Genomic DNA, 17,047 nt, shown 5'->3' on the forward strand with positions numbered 1-17,047 from the left:
CTCCACTCGCCTGCCCCCTTTCTCCGGCTGCTTTCACTTCACTGAGAAAGCTTATTGACACTGATGACATAATTCTGTCGCCCAGGAGGAAAAACACATTGGACAGACTTTGCTTCTGGGAAAGAAAGTGTGAAAAGGGGACAAGGAGAGGAAACACTTGGCTTTGTGGAAACAGAATGAAAAAACCAGTGGTTGCATCTAGTGCCTACAAACATTAAGTCCCACTAAAAATCATTGTCTTAAGTATGTTTTAAAGTTTTGGCTCAAGATTATATGACAAGAACATTACCTGCTCATAACTAAAAATTTAGTTCACAAGTGTACTTCCTGGAATTGCCTAAGTAAAAATTGTCTTTTATACAAATATTAAAGGTTTGACATTGTGAAGAGGCTTTGACAGTGGCCTGATGGGCCACATATGAGAAGTGATACTTATTGTTCAAATTGTTTGTGGGTCTACTCTGAAATTTCCTTCACAGTTGAATTAAGCACAAATTATATGGTCATTGGCATCATATTCTGAGAAACACAGTTGAAAGTCTATTGCATCTTCCCCAGTGTTATGAAAAGGCTAAATTGAGATTATGTAATAAATAATAAGAGCCTGAGCCAACGTCCAATGAATTAGATTTGAGAAGAGATTCGTAGCAAGTCCTCACATTTTCAGGTAGGCCAATTCCTAATTTTGAAATCCTGACGGTGCAAGAAAACTAAAATGACAGTGCTCCCAACTGTCCCACTTCAAGGAATCTTTTAACATCTCCTACTTGTTAAAAAACACTCACCAAATTTATATGCCACCCCAAAATAAATAATATTAAATGTTCACAGATGACCACCAGGAGTGTATTTATGATAAAATCCTGAGGCCATTGAAGAGCTTGAGAGATAATTAAGCCTAAAACATGAAAGATCTACATACCAGGGGAGGAAAGAAAGCAGGCTTATGTTAGATTCCAAAACGAATACATGTGAACTAAAATTCACACGTAAGAGTAGTCTGGTCACCTACCTAAGGATGTTAAGAGGCAGGTAATAGGCTAATTATGTACTCACAATTAGCTGATAAGGAAAGTCTCACTCCTGGGTTGTGGTTGAAGCAAAATGCAGGACTATGTAGCACTTTAAAGACTAACAAGATGGTTTATTAGATGATGAGCTTTCGTGGGCCAGACCCACTTCCTCAGATCAAATAGTGGAAGAAAATAGTCACAACCATATATACCAAAGGATACAATTAAAAAAAAATGAACACATGAAAAGGACAAATCACATTTCAGAACAGAAGGGGGATGCAAGGGGGGCGGGGGGAGGAAGGTAAGTGTCTGTGAGTTAATGATATTAGAGGTGAGGAAAGGTAGATGTCTGTGAGCTAATGGTATTAGAGGTGATAATTGGGGAAGCTATCTTTGTAATGGGTAAGGTAGTTGGGGTCTTTGTTCAGCCCCCCCTGCGGAGAGTGTCGAATTTTAGCATGAATGTCAGTTCAAAGGATTCCCTTTCAAGTGCAGATTTGAAAGTCTTCTGAAGTAAGATGCATGTGATTAGGTCATTGAGACAGTGTCCTTTCTGGTTGAAATGGCAAGAAACTGTTTTTTCTTGGTGATCCTGTCTAATGTCTGTTTTGTGGGCATTAGACATTAAACAGGATCACCAAGAAAAAACAGTTTCTTGCCATTTCAACCAGAAAGGACACTGTCTCAATAACCTAATCACATGCATCTTACTTCAGAAGACTTTCAAATCTGCACTTGAAAGGGAATCCTCTGAACTGGCATTCGAATTTTAGCATGAATGCCAGTTCAGAGGATTCCCTTTCAAGTGTAAGATTTTACATCTGCACTTGAAAGGGAATCCTCTGAACTGTCATTCATGCTAAAATTCGACACTCTCCGGGGGGGGGGGGGGGGGATTGAACAAAGACCCCAACTACCTTACCCATTACAAAGATAGCTTCCCCAATTATCACCTCTAATACCATTAGCTCACAGACATCTACCTTTCCCCACCTCTAATATCATTAACTCAGACACTTACCTTCCTTTCCCCCCCCTCCCCCCGCATCCTCCTCCTGTTCTGAAATGTGATTTGTCCTTTTCATATGTGTTCATTTTTTTTAATTGTATCCTTTGGTATATGTGGTTGTGACTATTTTCTTCCACTATTTGATCTGAGGAAGTGGGTCTGGCCCACGAAAGCTCATCATCTAATAAACAATCTTGTTAGTCTTTAAAGTGCTACATAGTCCTGCATTTTGCTTCAGCTACACCAGACTAACATGGCTACATTTCTACTACTATTCTACATTCCTGGGTTGTGGTGGGTCCAGGAGCTATCCCCACTGTGGCTCTGCAGTTTAAATGTAGAGGCAGCAGCATTGGTGGAGGAAGAGGCACTGCGGAGACAGTGCTGGGGGAACCAGCTTTTAAACCATCTCTCCCAGCACTGTCTCCTGCTTCCCACCCCTTGCTGCCTCTGTAGTCAACTTGACTACCTGATAACCCTATTCCTAACTGCTTATGCTTAATTTTTATTCCAATCAGCATCACATAAGAGTTTTTATGAACAGTAAGTTCCTTCAGAAGTTTTAACTGCATTGTGGCTATGAAAAGCACAAAACAGGTATGCACTTCAGAGTGTTCTTATGCCTTAGTCCAGTGGTCACCAACCAGTATATCGGGATCTACTAGTAGATCTTGGAGCCTCTGACTGGTGATCCTGACTGGTATGGCCAAGAGGTTACCAAGTGCAATACATCAGCTACCCCTTCCCCCACTGCCATGCTGCTCCTGCCCTCTGCCTTGGAGCTGCTGGCTGTGTAGGGGAGGGGAAGCAGAAAAGGGGATTGCTGATGGCAGGATGTCATCCTGCCTCCGCACTTGTACCCAGTCTTCACAGAATGGGAGGGTGGGGCCTCGTAAAAAGGGTAGGGAAGGAGGTGGGACAAGTGTATTTGGATTTGAGATAGATGCTGGATTGACGTAAAAAAAAGTGACCTTGTGCTTAAAAAGGTTAGCGATCACTGCCTTAGTCTTAAGAAATCACACACACACACACACACACACACACACACACACACACACACACACACACACACACACACAGTAGCTCCTCTTACATGTCTGATGGATAACAGGAATCCTTAATGAAGTATGCATTTCCTGAAGTTTAATTATCAAGACCTAACACAAGATTTCTTTACCAAAAAAAAAAAAAAAAAAAAAAAAAAGATTCAATATGATTCTGAAAATCAGCGTGGTGATTTCTGCAAGAGACTTTTCAGTTATTGTTAAGCTAAAGGAGAGTAACTGATTTATCCTTCATTTGCATGAGAAAGGATCATTGGTTTAAAATTTAAGACAACATCTATACAATCTTCAAAAGAAGCTTCTGATGTTGATGGCAAGGCTGCTGACTCAGTACCAATTGTGGCAGAACAAGAGATTTGTATATATCCTGGGTAGATGTCTGCCAATATGTAAATAATGGCAAATTTGATCTAAGAGTCACACTTCTCAGGTCTATAATGCCAAATCTTTCTAAATTACAGAATGTGATTAGAAGACTTTTAGGCTATGCCTACACTGCGGAGCATCCACACAACATGCGCATTCTTGTGCAAAAAAAAAAAAAAGTACAGTACATCATAAGAACACAGGGCTTTTTGCACAAGAGGTATTCCTCTTTCTATAAAGAATAAGACTTTTTGCATAAGAGTTCTTGTGCAAAAACGTATGTGTGGACCGTCAACAGGGGTTTCTTGCACAATAAACCCCTATAGCTAAAATGGCCATCAGAGCTTTCTTGCGCAAGAGAGTAGACATACTGCCATGGACATTCTTGTGCAAAAGCACATGGCAGTGTGGACACGATCTTGCGCAAAAACTTAATGCGCAAGAAGCCTGCAGTGTAGACATAGCCTTATTGTGTCTAACAGTGATTCGGAGGAGGCAAAACACTTTCTTCAAGAAGAAAGAACCACCACAATTTCTTTGAGATGTGCTGGGCGTGACAAACTATAAAATCTACTCGCCCGTGGCGAGTAGATTTCAGCCGCGCGCCCCGTTCACCGGCGGCGCGCACATGCACAATGTGGGGCTGGCGAGCAGTTTTCGCTGCTGTTTGTCAAGCCCTGGAGATGTGTATACTTCTCATGAATCAAGAATGGTTTCCCCCTCCTCCTGCCTCAGGACAGGCTGTTTCCTGTCACTGTCTGACCTTACAAGACAACATGCTGGCATCCCCCAAAACATACTGTCTTCTCTTCCCACACCCCCCATACACACACACTCCCTATCACACTCTGCCCCAGACTCCTCTTGAAAAGCAGCTGTCAAAGTAGTAGAATGACCATGGAGCAATGGGATTGGGAAACCTGCATCTTGTAACACTGCCTCCCCCATGTAGCATTGCAAACCCTTCCTAAAGCACCTTACAGCCAGTTGCACAGTGAGCTAGCTAACACAATGCACTGCTCTCTGTGGCATTGCAAGGTCAGCTAATGTGGACAGGCTCTACCATCACAAGGAGCACAATGTGGACATACCACAGTAGTTTCCCTGCAGTGCTCTGTGAGCAATGTTGTAACTGTGAGCGCTTTACATCTGCCAGTGTAGATAAAGCCTAAGATTGTCTGGCCCCAGGCCTTTCATCTTTAAAAGGCACAAACTAGCCTTTTATATAGGGTCATGGATGAAGTGAATTAGAGGGCTACAAGTGGAATCAAAGCTATTTTGCCACAATTTTTCCTTTTTGGGCAAAGATATTAGGACAGCTGTGACAAAAGTAACTTCACATGGAGCCCTTGTATGACCATACCCGTTTTCACTGACTTTGAAGCCTGGTTGGCAACACAGAAGCTGCCCTTAGTCAGTAACTGTCACTAACCTGGTAATAAACGGAATTCAGATTTATTATAGTATTTACAGGTAACTGAGATTTTGCTAACTTGGCAGTGATCCCTGGCAGAGGTATAAGGTTCATGCTTCAGTGGTTCTATTTTTCCCCTTCAGGGAGATCTGAGAGGTTGGTGATGAGCAAACGCTCATTTTTCTGAAATAATCCATCATATAGGTTTCACAGGATTCATATCTATCACCTGTCCCTGTTGATCAGCTGGGAAGATTCTGGAGAGTCAGCAATACTCCTAACTCTAGACCACTGGCCACCTCTGTGGTCCAGGACTCCGCGGTTGCCAGTGGCTGGGAGCCCACAGGGCCAGTGGTCTAGAGGCTGGGATACCAACCAGCAGGCTGAAGACTGGGGTCAGGGAGCTCCACCCCATCCCTCTGGCTGCTGGCCCCACTCTGGCCAGAGGCAGGGAGTCCTGCTAGCCAGGGGCACAGAGCCCTGCCACAGCCACAGTGAAGCTAGCCTGGAGTGGAGTTCCGCTGGCCAGAGGCAGGGAGCCCCACCAACCAGAGTGGGCCTGGCAGCCCAGAGATGAACTCCACCAGAGGGCTGAAGGCAGCAGAGCCCACCAGATGGGCCAGAGGCAGTGCACTAGCCAAGGCCGCAGCCAGGAAGGGAGCCCCGGGAGAGCCCCAGGAGACGTGACCTCCCCTAGTCTAGCAAACTCCCTTGTTCAGGACCCCTCAGGTCCCCAGGATGCTGGATCAAGGAGATCCAACCTGTATGCGTGTAACCATCACCGGGAGGATTCAAACCTGGAACCTCTGATGCTTAATGTAGGAGACTCTACAGCTTGGTCTAGAAAGCCAGTTTGCTCTCAGCTTAGGCTGTAGAGCTCACTCATTCTTATCTCTTACTGTAAGTGGTCTAAGTGCTACTATGTGGGACAGTGAATCACACCACTAGGTGTGTGGGTTACATGTGCATCAAGCTAGTTCACGATAGAAGTGCAGAGAGGGTACTTCTTGTTCCTATTTATGGAGAGGGTACTTCTGGTACCATTGTAGGAAGTATTCCCGATCTATATTTCTTAGAAAACAATTTTCCTCAAATGTGAACCTAGCCATAGTAATCCATGGCATATAGATATATTCAATGTTTATTAGAACTATTCACATTTAGTACAATTTTGAATGTAAGACCATTTCAATGCAAGTGAAGATGCATTTAGTGCATCAAGATGACATTTCCAGGAGCAAATCAGAACAAAAAGAACAGACTAACTGTTGTATAATGGATGTCATATTTACATGTAGGGCACACCTTTTTTTGTGGTTTTGCTTTGGGACAGATATCTTAGGTAATCAAGCTATAAATGACTTCTTGAACACTATAGAAAGGACACATGGCCCAGAAATATTTACCCTTAAAAAATAGTTTGTAACATCTTACCCTCATATTTTAACAGGCAACCTTCTATAAAAATGATTTAGAAAAAGAGCACACACTATACATTTTAGCATTACAGGGCACAACATTTTAGCATTACTAACCAGTTTGTTTTCTGGTTGCTGAATAAATTCTTTCAATTGCTTTACAGTAGCCAGTCTTCGGTCTCTGTCATCTTCCCGAGTAATCCTCCGAAGAAGATTTGACAGTCGAGACTCGTCAGAATAAGACAACGATCGCTCTGAAAAATAATATTTTATTCTCTACATATGGTGCATAAATATTTAATAAGAAAACAGAACTTGAATTCAAGGGTATATTTTAAAACCACAACTATTCCTTAAGAAAAAACAAAATCCAGTTTTATTTTTGTTTTAAACTTGACTTCAAATTTACAAAAAGTAAGAAAATGGGTTTAAATACTTGAAAATTTCTTCTCTTCCAGCAGATAGGAGACACCCTATAACGCCTTTTCTGTCTCCTTGCTGCTCTGAGGCAGAGTGAAACCTATGGTTACAGTATATCATTGGACTAAACCTGACTGTTGAAGAGCCTGTCAGTGCAATAACTTTCAAAACTGAAATAAACTTAAATTTGATGATTAACTAAGAACAAGTTAACTCTTATTTTTTAAATAGAAGATCCAGCTGCAAAGGCAGATAAACAGATGTTCAAAACAGAATATCTTTACTGTAATTATGTCTCCACTAATCCTATTCTCCATGACTACAGGAAGTCCCCGGGTTACGTACAAGATAGGGACTGTAGGTTTGTTCTTAAGTTGAATTTGTATGTAAGTCGGAACTGGCGTCCAGATTCAGTCGCTGCTGAAACTGACCAGCGGCTGACTACAGGAAGCCCAAGGCAGAGTTGCTCTGCCCCGGGCTTCCTGGAATCAGCCTCTGACCAGTTTCAACAGGCTGAATCTGGACGCCAGTTCCGACTTACATACAGATTCAACTTAAGAAACCCAGGTATCCCCAAGTCAGCTGCTGCTGAAACTGATCAGCGGCTGATTCCAGGAAGCCCGGGGCAGAGCAACTCTGCCTCGGACTTCCTGTAGTCAGCGCTGGTCAGTTTCAGCAGCGGCTGACTTGGGGACGCCTGGGGCAGAGCAGCTGGGGTGCTGCTTGGTTGCTCCAGTAGCGCCGCTCCTCGGCGCTACTGGACCAATCCACCAGCACCCCAGCTGCTCTGCCCCAGGCGTCCTGATTCAGCCGCTGCTGAAACTGATCAGCAGTGGCTGAATCAGGATGCCTGGGGCAGAGCAGCTGGGGTGCTGCCGGATTGGTCCAGTAGCGCCGAGTGGCGCTGCGGGACCAACCGGCAGCGCCCCAGCTGCTCTACCACAGGTGTCCGGAGAAAAGCCTGGACTCCTGGGGGGGGGACGGGGGGACGGCGTACTAGCTGCGCCCTCCCCCCCCCCCCCAGCAGACCAGGGAGACGCAGGCGGGGGACTGAGACGCACCGCGGTCCCGCCGCCCGGGTCCTCCGCGGCTTTGCTCTGCATCTCCCTGGTCTGCTGGAGACCAGCAGACCAGGGAGACGGGGAGCAAAGCCGCGGAACACGCCGGCAGCGGGACAGCGGCGGTGCGTCTGGGCTGTTCGCTGCCCGCGTGCTCCGCAGCTTTGCTCCCGGTGTCCCTGGTCTGCTGGGGACCGTCTGCTGGGTGCAGCCTCCCTGGGCTGAGCGCAGGGAACAGAAGCAGCTGCCCAGCCAGCTGGCCATGGCGCTCAACCAGGGTGCACCATGCTCCACAAGGGCTGGTGTACAGGGGAAGGTGTCTGTGGGTTCAGTCCGGAGGAGGCTGCCCCGCGCTCCAGCTGATGGGCGGCTTCCCTTGTGCACCAGCCCACGTGGAGCATGGTGCACCCTGGCTGAGCGCCAGGGCCAGCTGGCCGGGCAGCCCAGGGAGGCTGCACCTAGCTCCAGCTGTGCTGGAGCAAGCTTCCCGGGATGAACGCAAGGCAGCCGGACGGGCGGGAACAGAAGCAGCTGCCTGGCCAGCTGGCCATGGCGCTCAGCCAGGGTGCACCACGCTCCACGTGGGCTGGTGCACAAGGGAAGCCGCCCATCAGCTGGAGCGCGGGGCAGCCTCCTCCGGACTGAACCCACAGCCAGCTGGCTGGGGTTTTTCAGCCCTCCCAACCTCCCACCATTCCTCGCATCTACTCACCGCTGGTGTTGTTCCGTGAGTAGTTGCTCCTCAAATGAGGAAAACTAATGTAAAGGTACTGCGCATGTGCGCAGTTCAGAGAGGGCTCAAGAGCTACTCAGAGTGACCAGTAGATCGCGAGCTACCGGTTGGCGACCACGGCTCTAAGCTTTTCTCGCAGACACTGTTTATAATTATATCGATATGTATGTACAGAGCAACGGGGCACTAATCTCACTTGGAGTTCCTTTTATGCCACTAATATAAAATAAATGTAAGTTAACAAATTACTAGGGAGCTGCACCCCTTGCTCACTACACTCACCAATACCCCTCTCTCTGGGGGGTGGGCAGCCCCAGCTCTCCCCCCAGTTGCTGAGGAAGGCCAAGCTAAGGTGTTGCAGCCCGAGTGCTCCTTGCCCCTCAGCCGCCGAGGAGTGGGGGCGCACCATCTCCAGCTCTCTCCCACTGAGCACAGGGGAGAGGGGAAGCAGGATCAGGCAGGCAGGATACAGAGTGACAATGTCACTCTGTCAGTGCACTCTCTCATTTTATATATATATATATATATATATATATATATATATATATATATATATATATATATATATATATATATATATATGAAAGAGAGAGAGAGACTACTACATGCAAGTCTTTTCATCCAAATGTTGTGCTGGTTATAGACTCCACATAAGTTTTAGATTGTTCATTGGTTATGTAGTAAATTGATCATTCACTAACTTGATTTGAGATGTACCATCCCCTGGTCCATGATAGTATTATTGATAGTTGATTTGGAGCCCTAAATAAGATGGTTAAACTACTATCTTCAGGACTCTTGATGACCCTGCAGTTGTCTAAAATTTGTCAGATTTATTTTGCATTTCCCCAGAGATCCCTCATTATAAAAGTCAGGTCATGAAGAGGTGAAAAAGACTTTGATAAATAAAATACACCCTGAAAATTCAGGGAAATCTAACTGAATTTTCAGTAAATACTTTTGTCAGAGAAAACCACTGAGGGAAATGAACTACCAATCTATCAGAAGTAAGATTCTGCTTTCAAATCTATCATGACATAGGGATCGAAGGAAGATCATAGTTTTATTACTAGGAGGACAAACAAGGATAGAGGGAACATGAACTCCATAAAAGTTTATGTTTATCCATATCATGCTGGTGAAAATCCCCCACTTGTGCAAATTTACATGAATTATGGATGATTTTATCTGACCTTACTCTGGTGTTTGAACACAAATTTCAGTACTTACACTTACACGTGAGGCAGCAGCCAGCTCCCCAGTTGCCGGCTCCCCATGCATGCTGACTCCCACTTGTCACCCCATGCTGCTGTCTTCGTAGCAAAGGCAGCAGTACAGGATGGCAGGCAACTCCATGGGAGCAGCATGTAGCCATTTGGATAACTGACAAGCACGATCTTATCGGTTATCTGTTTAAACAGCTACACTCTTACATCCCTACTAGCAGGTTCTTCTTGTGTTGAACAGACAGATTATTTCTTAGAGACTTGTTGATCCCCCAAAAACATGGTATCCTACATCAGGTTTGCATGATAAGAAAGACTATTCTTCTGATCTTCAGCAGAATCTCTAGTTCTTTAGAAAAAGGTAATAGTGAACAAGGGCTCCCTTGCTCCTAACTACAAGTGGCTACTGCTCCCCATTTCAATCTAGCAGGTAAATACAGAGAATAATTGTAGGTTTGCTTGGAAGTCGTTAGATCTATCCAAAGATGGCCAATATTACTAAAAGAGGAGACAGGAGGGGGCAATCTCAATCCATAAAATTCATCCATTCTTTGCTTAACCAGCCAACTGGGATAGTATTCTCTCAAATGAGGGAGTTCAGATGGGCAATAGTTTTTCTTCCTCTGCTTAAAGGCAAATGTAGGCTCCTTGTATTCCTGTGTTTGGAAAGGGTGCTTTCCAACCTTCCAGACAGGTATCAATTGGTTATCTGCCTTGCCTGGTTTAAAAAAACATGTAAAGGCATTTGACAATCTGTTCCTTATCAGCCACTAGTTCAGAGTCTTAAAGCTCTGAAGAACTCTTACTGTATGGGTGATTGGGCATCTTTAGCATGAAAGAGAAATGGCAAGGAAAACTTGACACAAGTTAATGTACATCTTGTTTCTAGCCAGTATGTCTATCCACAAAAGTGCAAAGAATTTCACAAAGGCCTACAGAGTATGTTATTTCCTCACTATAATATCCTCACTGGGACTGAGCACAATATACACTCAAACTTATTGATAACTACACTCCCATAAAGATGGACTTCATTCTCCTTTTCTCTTGGCTTATCTGGATGCCATACTCTTAAGAAATGGGAAGGCACATCATCCATCCCGTGAGGAGTGCTGAAAGAACCACAGTCAACCACTGGTGTCACTGAGGCAATAGCTGGAATTTCTTCCATGAAGTTCCCACTCTAGGAATTGAAATCCCTGACCACAAGGCGATCACCCTAATTTGAGAAGCCTTTGGCTGCTGGACATATGTGGCAGCTGCTCTGCAAAGATTACCTGCCAATGTTCCATACATGGCTGAGCTACAAAGATAGGAGAGTATGATGCAAGTGCACTGCAGTGATTAATCTGAAAATAGAAAATCACCAATCTCGGACCCACACTGGAAGAAAGGAGAGGAACAGGATGAGTAGTTCTGCCTTAAGTTTTCTTTTGCCTTGTTTGCCATTTTTCTGTAGCATTCGGGTAGCAGAGCAACAGGTTAGCAGAGCCTCAAAGAGAAATTATTTTGCTGAAATGCACTCCATACTATTTATATTATAGTTAGGAGCCAAAACTAATAGCATTACAAATAAAAGGGCTTTTAAGCAAGTAATTTAGAAACTTCTTGAATAAGACTCGTCAGTTTTAACTTGCAGATTTAAAACTAACGGAAATAAAACCTGTAGTAGTTAAATCTTCATCTCTTTGTGTCTCATCTTGTGTGTCTATCCTTTTGTTTTTAATCTCTTCCGAGCACTAACTGTACATTTATTTCTCCATTAATATACAACTGTACTATTTTATATACTTAACAAAACTACAATATGAAACTGTAAAAAAGACAAAATTTGCTGGTTTGCATAGACATACTTCATTTTTCCATGAAAAAGTCATCCAGCTTAGAATTGTGGTAAAAGCAGGTTTATTTCAATTTGATTAATAAATTAAATATTGACCTTTATTACATAAGATGTTGAGACTAACAGGACAAAACAGACACCCAAAGTAACATTAATGAACTCATGCAAAACAAAGCACTAAACAGAGAACATCTGCAAAAGACATTCAGTTTGCAAAATAGGGAAGTTTCTGCAACATGCTAATTATCCCTCACACTAAGAACGTCCATATTCTAAATGTGGTTTCTTTGCAGTTTTTAAATCATGGCAAACAAAGAAATTAAAAATAAAATCCTGCTGCAACCAAATTGTGTGTCAAAGTCATCAAATTTCAACATAACTTGCTAAGAGACTAAACCACCAATTACATTAGTGAACTCTCCACAACTAAAAAGATGCCCTCAAATGATTCGATCCAAAGACAGATCAAATATGAACAGATTTGTACTAGTCACAAGTGGCTACTTTTAAATTTTATGCTCTACAGACTGTAATTTTTTCATTTTAAGAAGCAAATTAGAGATGGTCAGCTCAAGGGAAACATATATAATATTAAGAATATTCTGCTAATACTGAACAATATTCCTCCTCACCACCAAATTCTGTTACTATAGACTAAAAACCAGGATAGCTAGTAGTCATTCATCTGCTTCACATGGTTTATGGCTCATCTGAAGAGATCAGAAAGGCAAGACATTCTTATTGTTAAGGAAGTAGGTTGGGACTCGAGTGGTCTAGGTTTAATTCCTGGCCTGCCACAAAATCTGATGTGTCTGTCTCAGTTTTCCAATCTGTAAAATATAGATTATTCTTCTCTCCTACTCTGTGTCTGTCTGGTGTAAAATAGACAAAACTATTTGGAACAAGGACAGTTTGTTACTATTTGTTTACAAATTGCATAACACAGTAAATGTTGGCGGAAGCCTCTAAGAACTACTAATTAATTACAATCACCACCTGTTGGAATAACTAATTAACACAAATCCTGTTTCATGCAAGTGCAATTCAAATTGAAAATATTATACAAAATAAGGCTGAAGATCTGTTCAATGTCCCATAGTAAGCTTCTGGTCCAGTGGGAGCAGAGCCCATGACTGATTCCCATCTTGCTCTTATCACTAAGCAGACCACACTTCTCTCTTTAGAGAACAAACTAAGTTGTCAAACTAGAGAGTCATATTTTAATGCTCTTTTTCTATCCACGTAACAATATAATCAAAATATTGTTTTCAAATAGCATATTTTACCCAAACATTCACAGTCAACCTATCTTTGGAAATTAGTTGTACACTTTAAAATAATTTTATTCTTACCCTGTGATTTCCTCATGTCTTTTGTGGCTAAAGCACGATTCCCATGCTGAACACTGGTAAAATCAGAGTTGGTCACATTGTTAACTCTCAGCTCTTGCCCCAACGACTTCCGACCATAAGTATTTTCCCCAGATCCTCCATTGACATTGTAGCCACCTGGGAAAAAAATTGGTTTGAAATCAGAATGTTCCTGATCTCTCTATTTTGTATCAGGTTATAAAATGTTTCAATTTTAATTTCCATTTCAGCCTAGTAATAATTTAATTTGTGATTTGGTTTAATTTTAGACTTTTATATGCACAAGTGCTTTACTAGTTCCTTTGAGTTCCTGGGTCTTTTGCTCAAAGGGACATTGTCAATTTGAAATTTTAATTAATTTTAAAGCATTAGATTTTAAAAATTCAGGGAAAGCTTTGTTATCCGGCAAGCTGTTAACCAGAAAGCTTTGTTAACCAGCATTGCCCCCTTCCACAATACCACTGTTTCTTCAGGTGCACGTGCCTGACTCCCACCTATCCAGCTGGCTGTTGAAGAGCTTAGGACAGCTGGCGATGTCAAAGGACAGCTGGCACTGTCTGCTGACATCAGCAGGTGCCTCCTTCCTCCTCTGCCTGCCTTCAGGTGCTACAAGCCGGGAGGGAGTGGAGGAAGAGCAATACGTTTTATTATCTGGCTCATTCAATTAACTAGCACACCTCATTCCCCATGAGTGCCAGGAAACAAAGCTTCCACTACCGTATGTTTGATATTTTTTTAAAATCCCTTTTAAAAGATTAAGGGATTTTTGCTCTTACTTAAGATTTAGAAAGGTCTTCTTGGTGGGCCTGACTGTAGACATGCTTAAGTTCCACTCATCCTCTGTTCATCTGTTCCTTGCTGCCTAATTACTTCTAGTTCCAGATCTGCTACTGCTATTAACCTGCAAATATTACCTTGTGCGTTCTGGGAAATAAGTGAGAAAAACTGAGAAAGTTCTCTAGCCTTAATTATAGAGATGCTAGGCGTTATTTGTAAGAATAACTTGTTCCATTCCAGATAGAAATGCGATTTTTAAGATTGACAATGTCCCTTTTAAGCATTTATCAATTAATATCCTCACACTTATCTGGGGTACTAACAGGTCCATTATTTGGAAAAAACACTTTAAAGATATGGAATAGTTTATTCCATGGGTTCTTGAACTGGGTGTCATGACCCCTCAAGAGATCATAAGCGGTCAGCATCCATCCCCAAACAATGCTTCACATCCAGCATTTATAACAGTGTAAAATATGTTTTTAATATGTTTTTAATTTAAAAGGGCAATGGTTGCACTTATCTGCCAGCTATGTGAAAGGAGTCACCAATATAAAAGTTTGAGAATCACTGGTCTATTTTAAGTGCATGCCATATATTTAAATTGGGAACACTTCCACTAATAGTAAAATAGAACCTAAAATGCTGTCATTGCCTTAGTTCAACAAATTTTTTAGGATTTAACACATTCTTTCCTAATGGATCATGTTCCTTAAAAGTTTGCATATTTCCAATCTATAAAAAGACCTGGAAGTTAATTCGATTCTGATTCACCACTAACCAGCCAACCCAAAAGAAAGAATCTCCTCATGTTACTTGCACAACGCAGGGGTGTTCATACTCCCCTATGACAACCAAATACCACTGTCTCCATGAAAGAACCAGTTCTCTATGAATGTACATAGCAAATGGAAGAAACCTTCTGTTCCATCATGTTTGCTGTATCACTGTTTGCTGGACTTCCCTCTGCCCAGCTCTCCACAGGACTGCAGGGCAAAAAATAGTCTATTGAGCCTTCAAAATACTTTGACTGGCAAGCCTTTTAACATACAGTCAATGAGAGAAGAACTCCATCTTCAGAGGGGTGTTAGTCTGAATCTGCAAAAGCGGCGAGGAGTCCTGTGGCACCTTATAGACTAACTGAAGTGTTGGAGCATAAGCTTTCGTGGGCAAAGACACACTTCGTCAGATGCATGTAGTGGAAATTTCCAGAGGCAGGTATAAATATGCAGGCCAGAATCAAGCTGGAGATGACGAGATGGATGTCATCATCTCCAGCTTGATTCTGGCCTGCATATTTATACCTGCCTCTGGAAATTTCCACTACATGCATCTGACAAAGTGGGTCTTTGCCCACGAAAGCTTATGCTCCAACACTTCAGTTAGTCTATAAGGTGCCACAGGACTCCTTGCTGCTTTTGCAAACTCCATCTTGTCACCTAGAATTGATAGGCCCTCTCTCAGCAATACCATTTCCACAAGCTCAACTACCTAACAAGATAAGGAAGATGAAAAAGGAATATGACCATTAGGGATTCCATCATCTAGCACCAGGGTGGGCAAGACAGCCTCTGCAGGCCAAATTGAGACCTGGGGATGGGAGAGCAAGCCAAGTTACCTCCCCCCACCAGGGGCCCGATGCACCAGCAGTAACTGCCAGCTGTTGGCAGTTCCCTCTAGACACTGTGCGCGTCTTGCATGGTTGGGGCAGGGAGTAAAGACTTCACATACTCCCCCACCCTCAGGCCCTGATTAGCCTGGGAGTACGCAGTCTCTTCTTACCACTAGAGGTGCGCAGCAACTAAAGTGAACTGTCAGCTGTTCAAAACAGCTGGCAGTTCTCTTTAGCCACCAAGGGGTGGGGGACAAAGACTTCACATGCTCCATCACATCCAGGCTAATCAGGATCCATGGGCAGGGAAGCACAGGAAGTCTCCTGGCCCCACTCTTTCTGCCCAAGGTCCCGCCCCTTCTGGGGCAGCCTGGGATCACTTCAGAAATTTGTGAAGTGGCCCCACTTAAAAAATGATTGCCCACCCCTGAACTACAGGCAAAAATTACTGTCCACCCCAAGCTACGGCACTTGGAAAAGGGATGTCTTTTAAGACTGCAGGACTTAGGAAATTTAAAAACTGAAGTCCCAATGATGTTGAGAAGTTGAGATGAAGTGAGTCCAAAAAGCAATTGTAAGTCTTTTCTCCTCAAGTAGCGCAGCTGAGATGTCAAACAGACCTGTAACATCCTTACAATTGAAATTATGTACAGTATATTATGTAATGATCTAGAAAATTATGATAAAGGATCATCTTTTATTATTAATTTTTTTTGATCTACAACACGTCTATTTTTTCAGCTCAAACAAAAAAACGTGTGTCACCAAGGCCTTTTTGCCATGAGTACAGCAACATTCCACTCTAGTAGAATTTCCTTGTTTGATAAAGGCAGTTTGAAGAGAAATAAAAACAGGTGCAAAAACCTACAGATATCTCCCCACTGGATTTATGACTCATTACAACAATCTATAAACTAGTAACCCTTCTTTGTCATAGGACTCTAATGCTGTGTCTACACTGCTATTTTCAACACTAAAATGTTAGTCATTCAGAGGTGCAGAAAACCCCCCACACACCCCTGAGCAACAAAAGTTTTAGCACTGAAAACTGCCAGTATGGATAGCATTTTATTGCCAGGAGCTGTGCTACTGTGGTGCTGCTGTTCCAGGTGGGGATTTTTGTTTCATCACATCCTGGGAGAGGTCTCCCCAGGCCATAAAGCATGACTCCTGTTCCCACATCACAGCACTGCTGTGGCCATGCTATAATGCGAGCCCTGTAGATGTTCTCTTGGTGTTAACTGGCCACTTAGTTTTAAATGATCTCTTAACTCCTCAGACCTAACCTTCTATTTAGTTGTGACACTGAGAACCTTCCCCAGATCTGAATAAAATTTTGTCTCTTTCACCAACAAAAGTTGACCTAACAACATATTACCTTGTCTGTTTCATATTGTGGGACCAACATGGCAACAACAATACTTAAATTGTTATATTTATAATAGTTATTATGGTTAGAGGATAATGTACCACACTAAAATTCAAGACTAAAAGCAGGTTATTTAATTGAAGGTGTCAGGTAACATCTGAATTCACACCAAACTGAAGCCACTTTTAAATGTCCACCTTTCAAAATATCCATGTTGTTATACAAATAAAGAGGAGCAAGATATGGGAGGAGGAACAGGAGGGGAGGAAAGGGCATGGCACATAGAGCTCCTTGGATTCAGAAGGGCTAGTAGGAGGGACAGATTGGTGGAAAAGCACAGAAGATAGTGGGG

General features: G+C 43.0%; 1 protein-coding gene across 2 annotated transcripts in view; it reads right to left on the minus strand.

Annotated features, from left to right (window-relative positions):
- Positions 1-17,047, minus strand: part of SMG1 (SMG1 nonsense mediated mRNA decay associated PI3K related kinase) — a 145,136-nt gene that overhangs the window by 107,069 nt on the left and 21,020 nt on the right. For both annotated transcript variants that reach the window (XM_075899384.2, XM_075899383.2), the window contains exons 3-4: positions 12,920-13,075; positions 6,405-6,541 (exon numbers count right to left, since the gene is read on the minus strand). In XM_075899384.2, coding sequence (XP_075755499.1) covers positions 6,405-6,541; positions 12,920-13,075 — 293 coding nt within the window. The remainder of the gene's footprint in view (positions 1-6,404; positions 6,542-12,919; positions 13,076-17,047) is intronic.

Source organism: Pelodiscus sinensis, chromosome 15 (assembly GCF_052426305.1).
Source record: "Pelodiscus sinensis isolate ZL-2025 chromosome 15, ASM5242630v1, whole genome shotgun sequence".
NCBI lineage: Eukaryota > Metazoa > Chordata > Testudines > Trionychidae > Pelodiscus > Pelodiscus sinensis.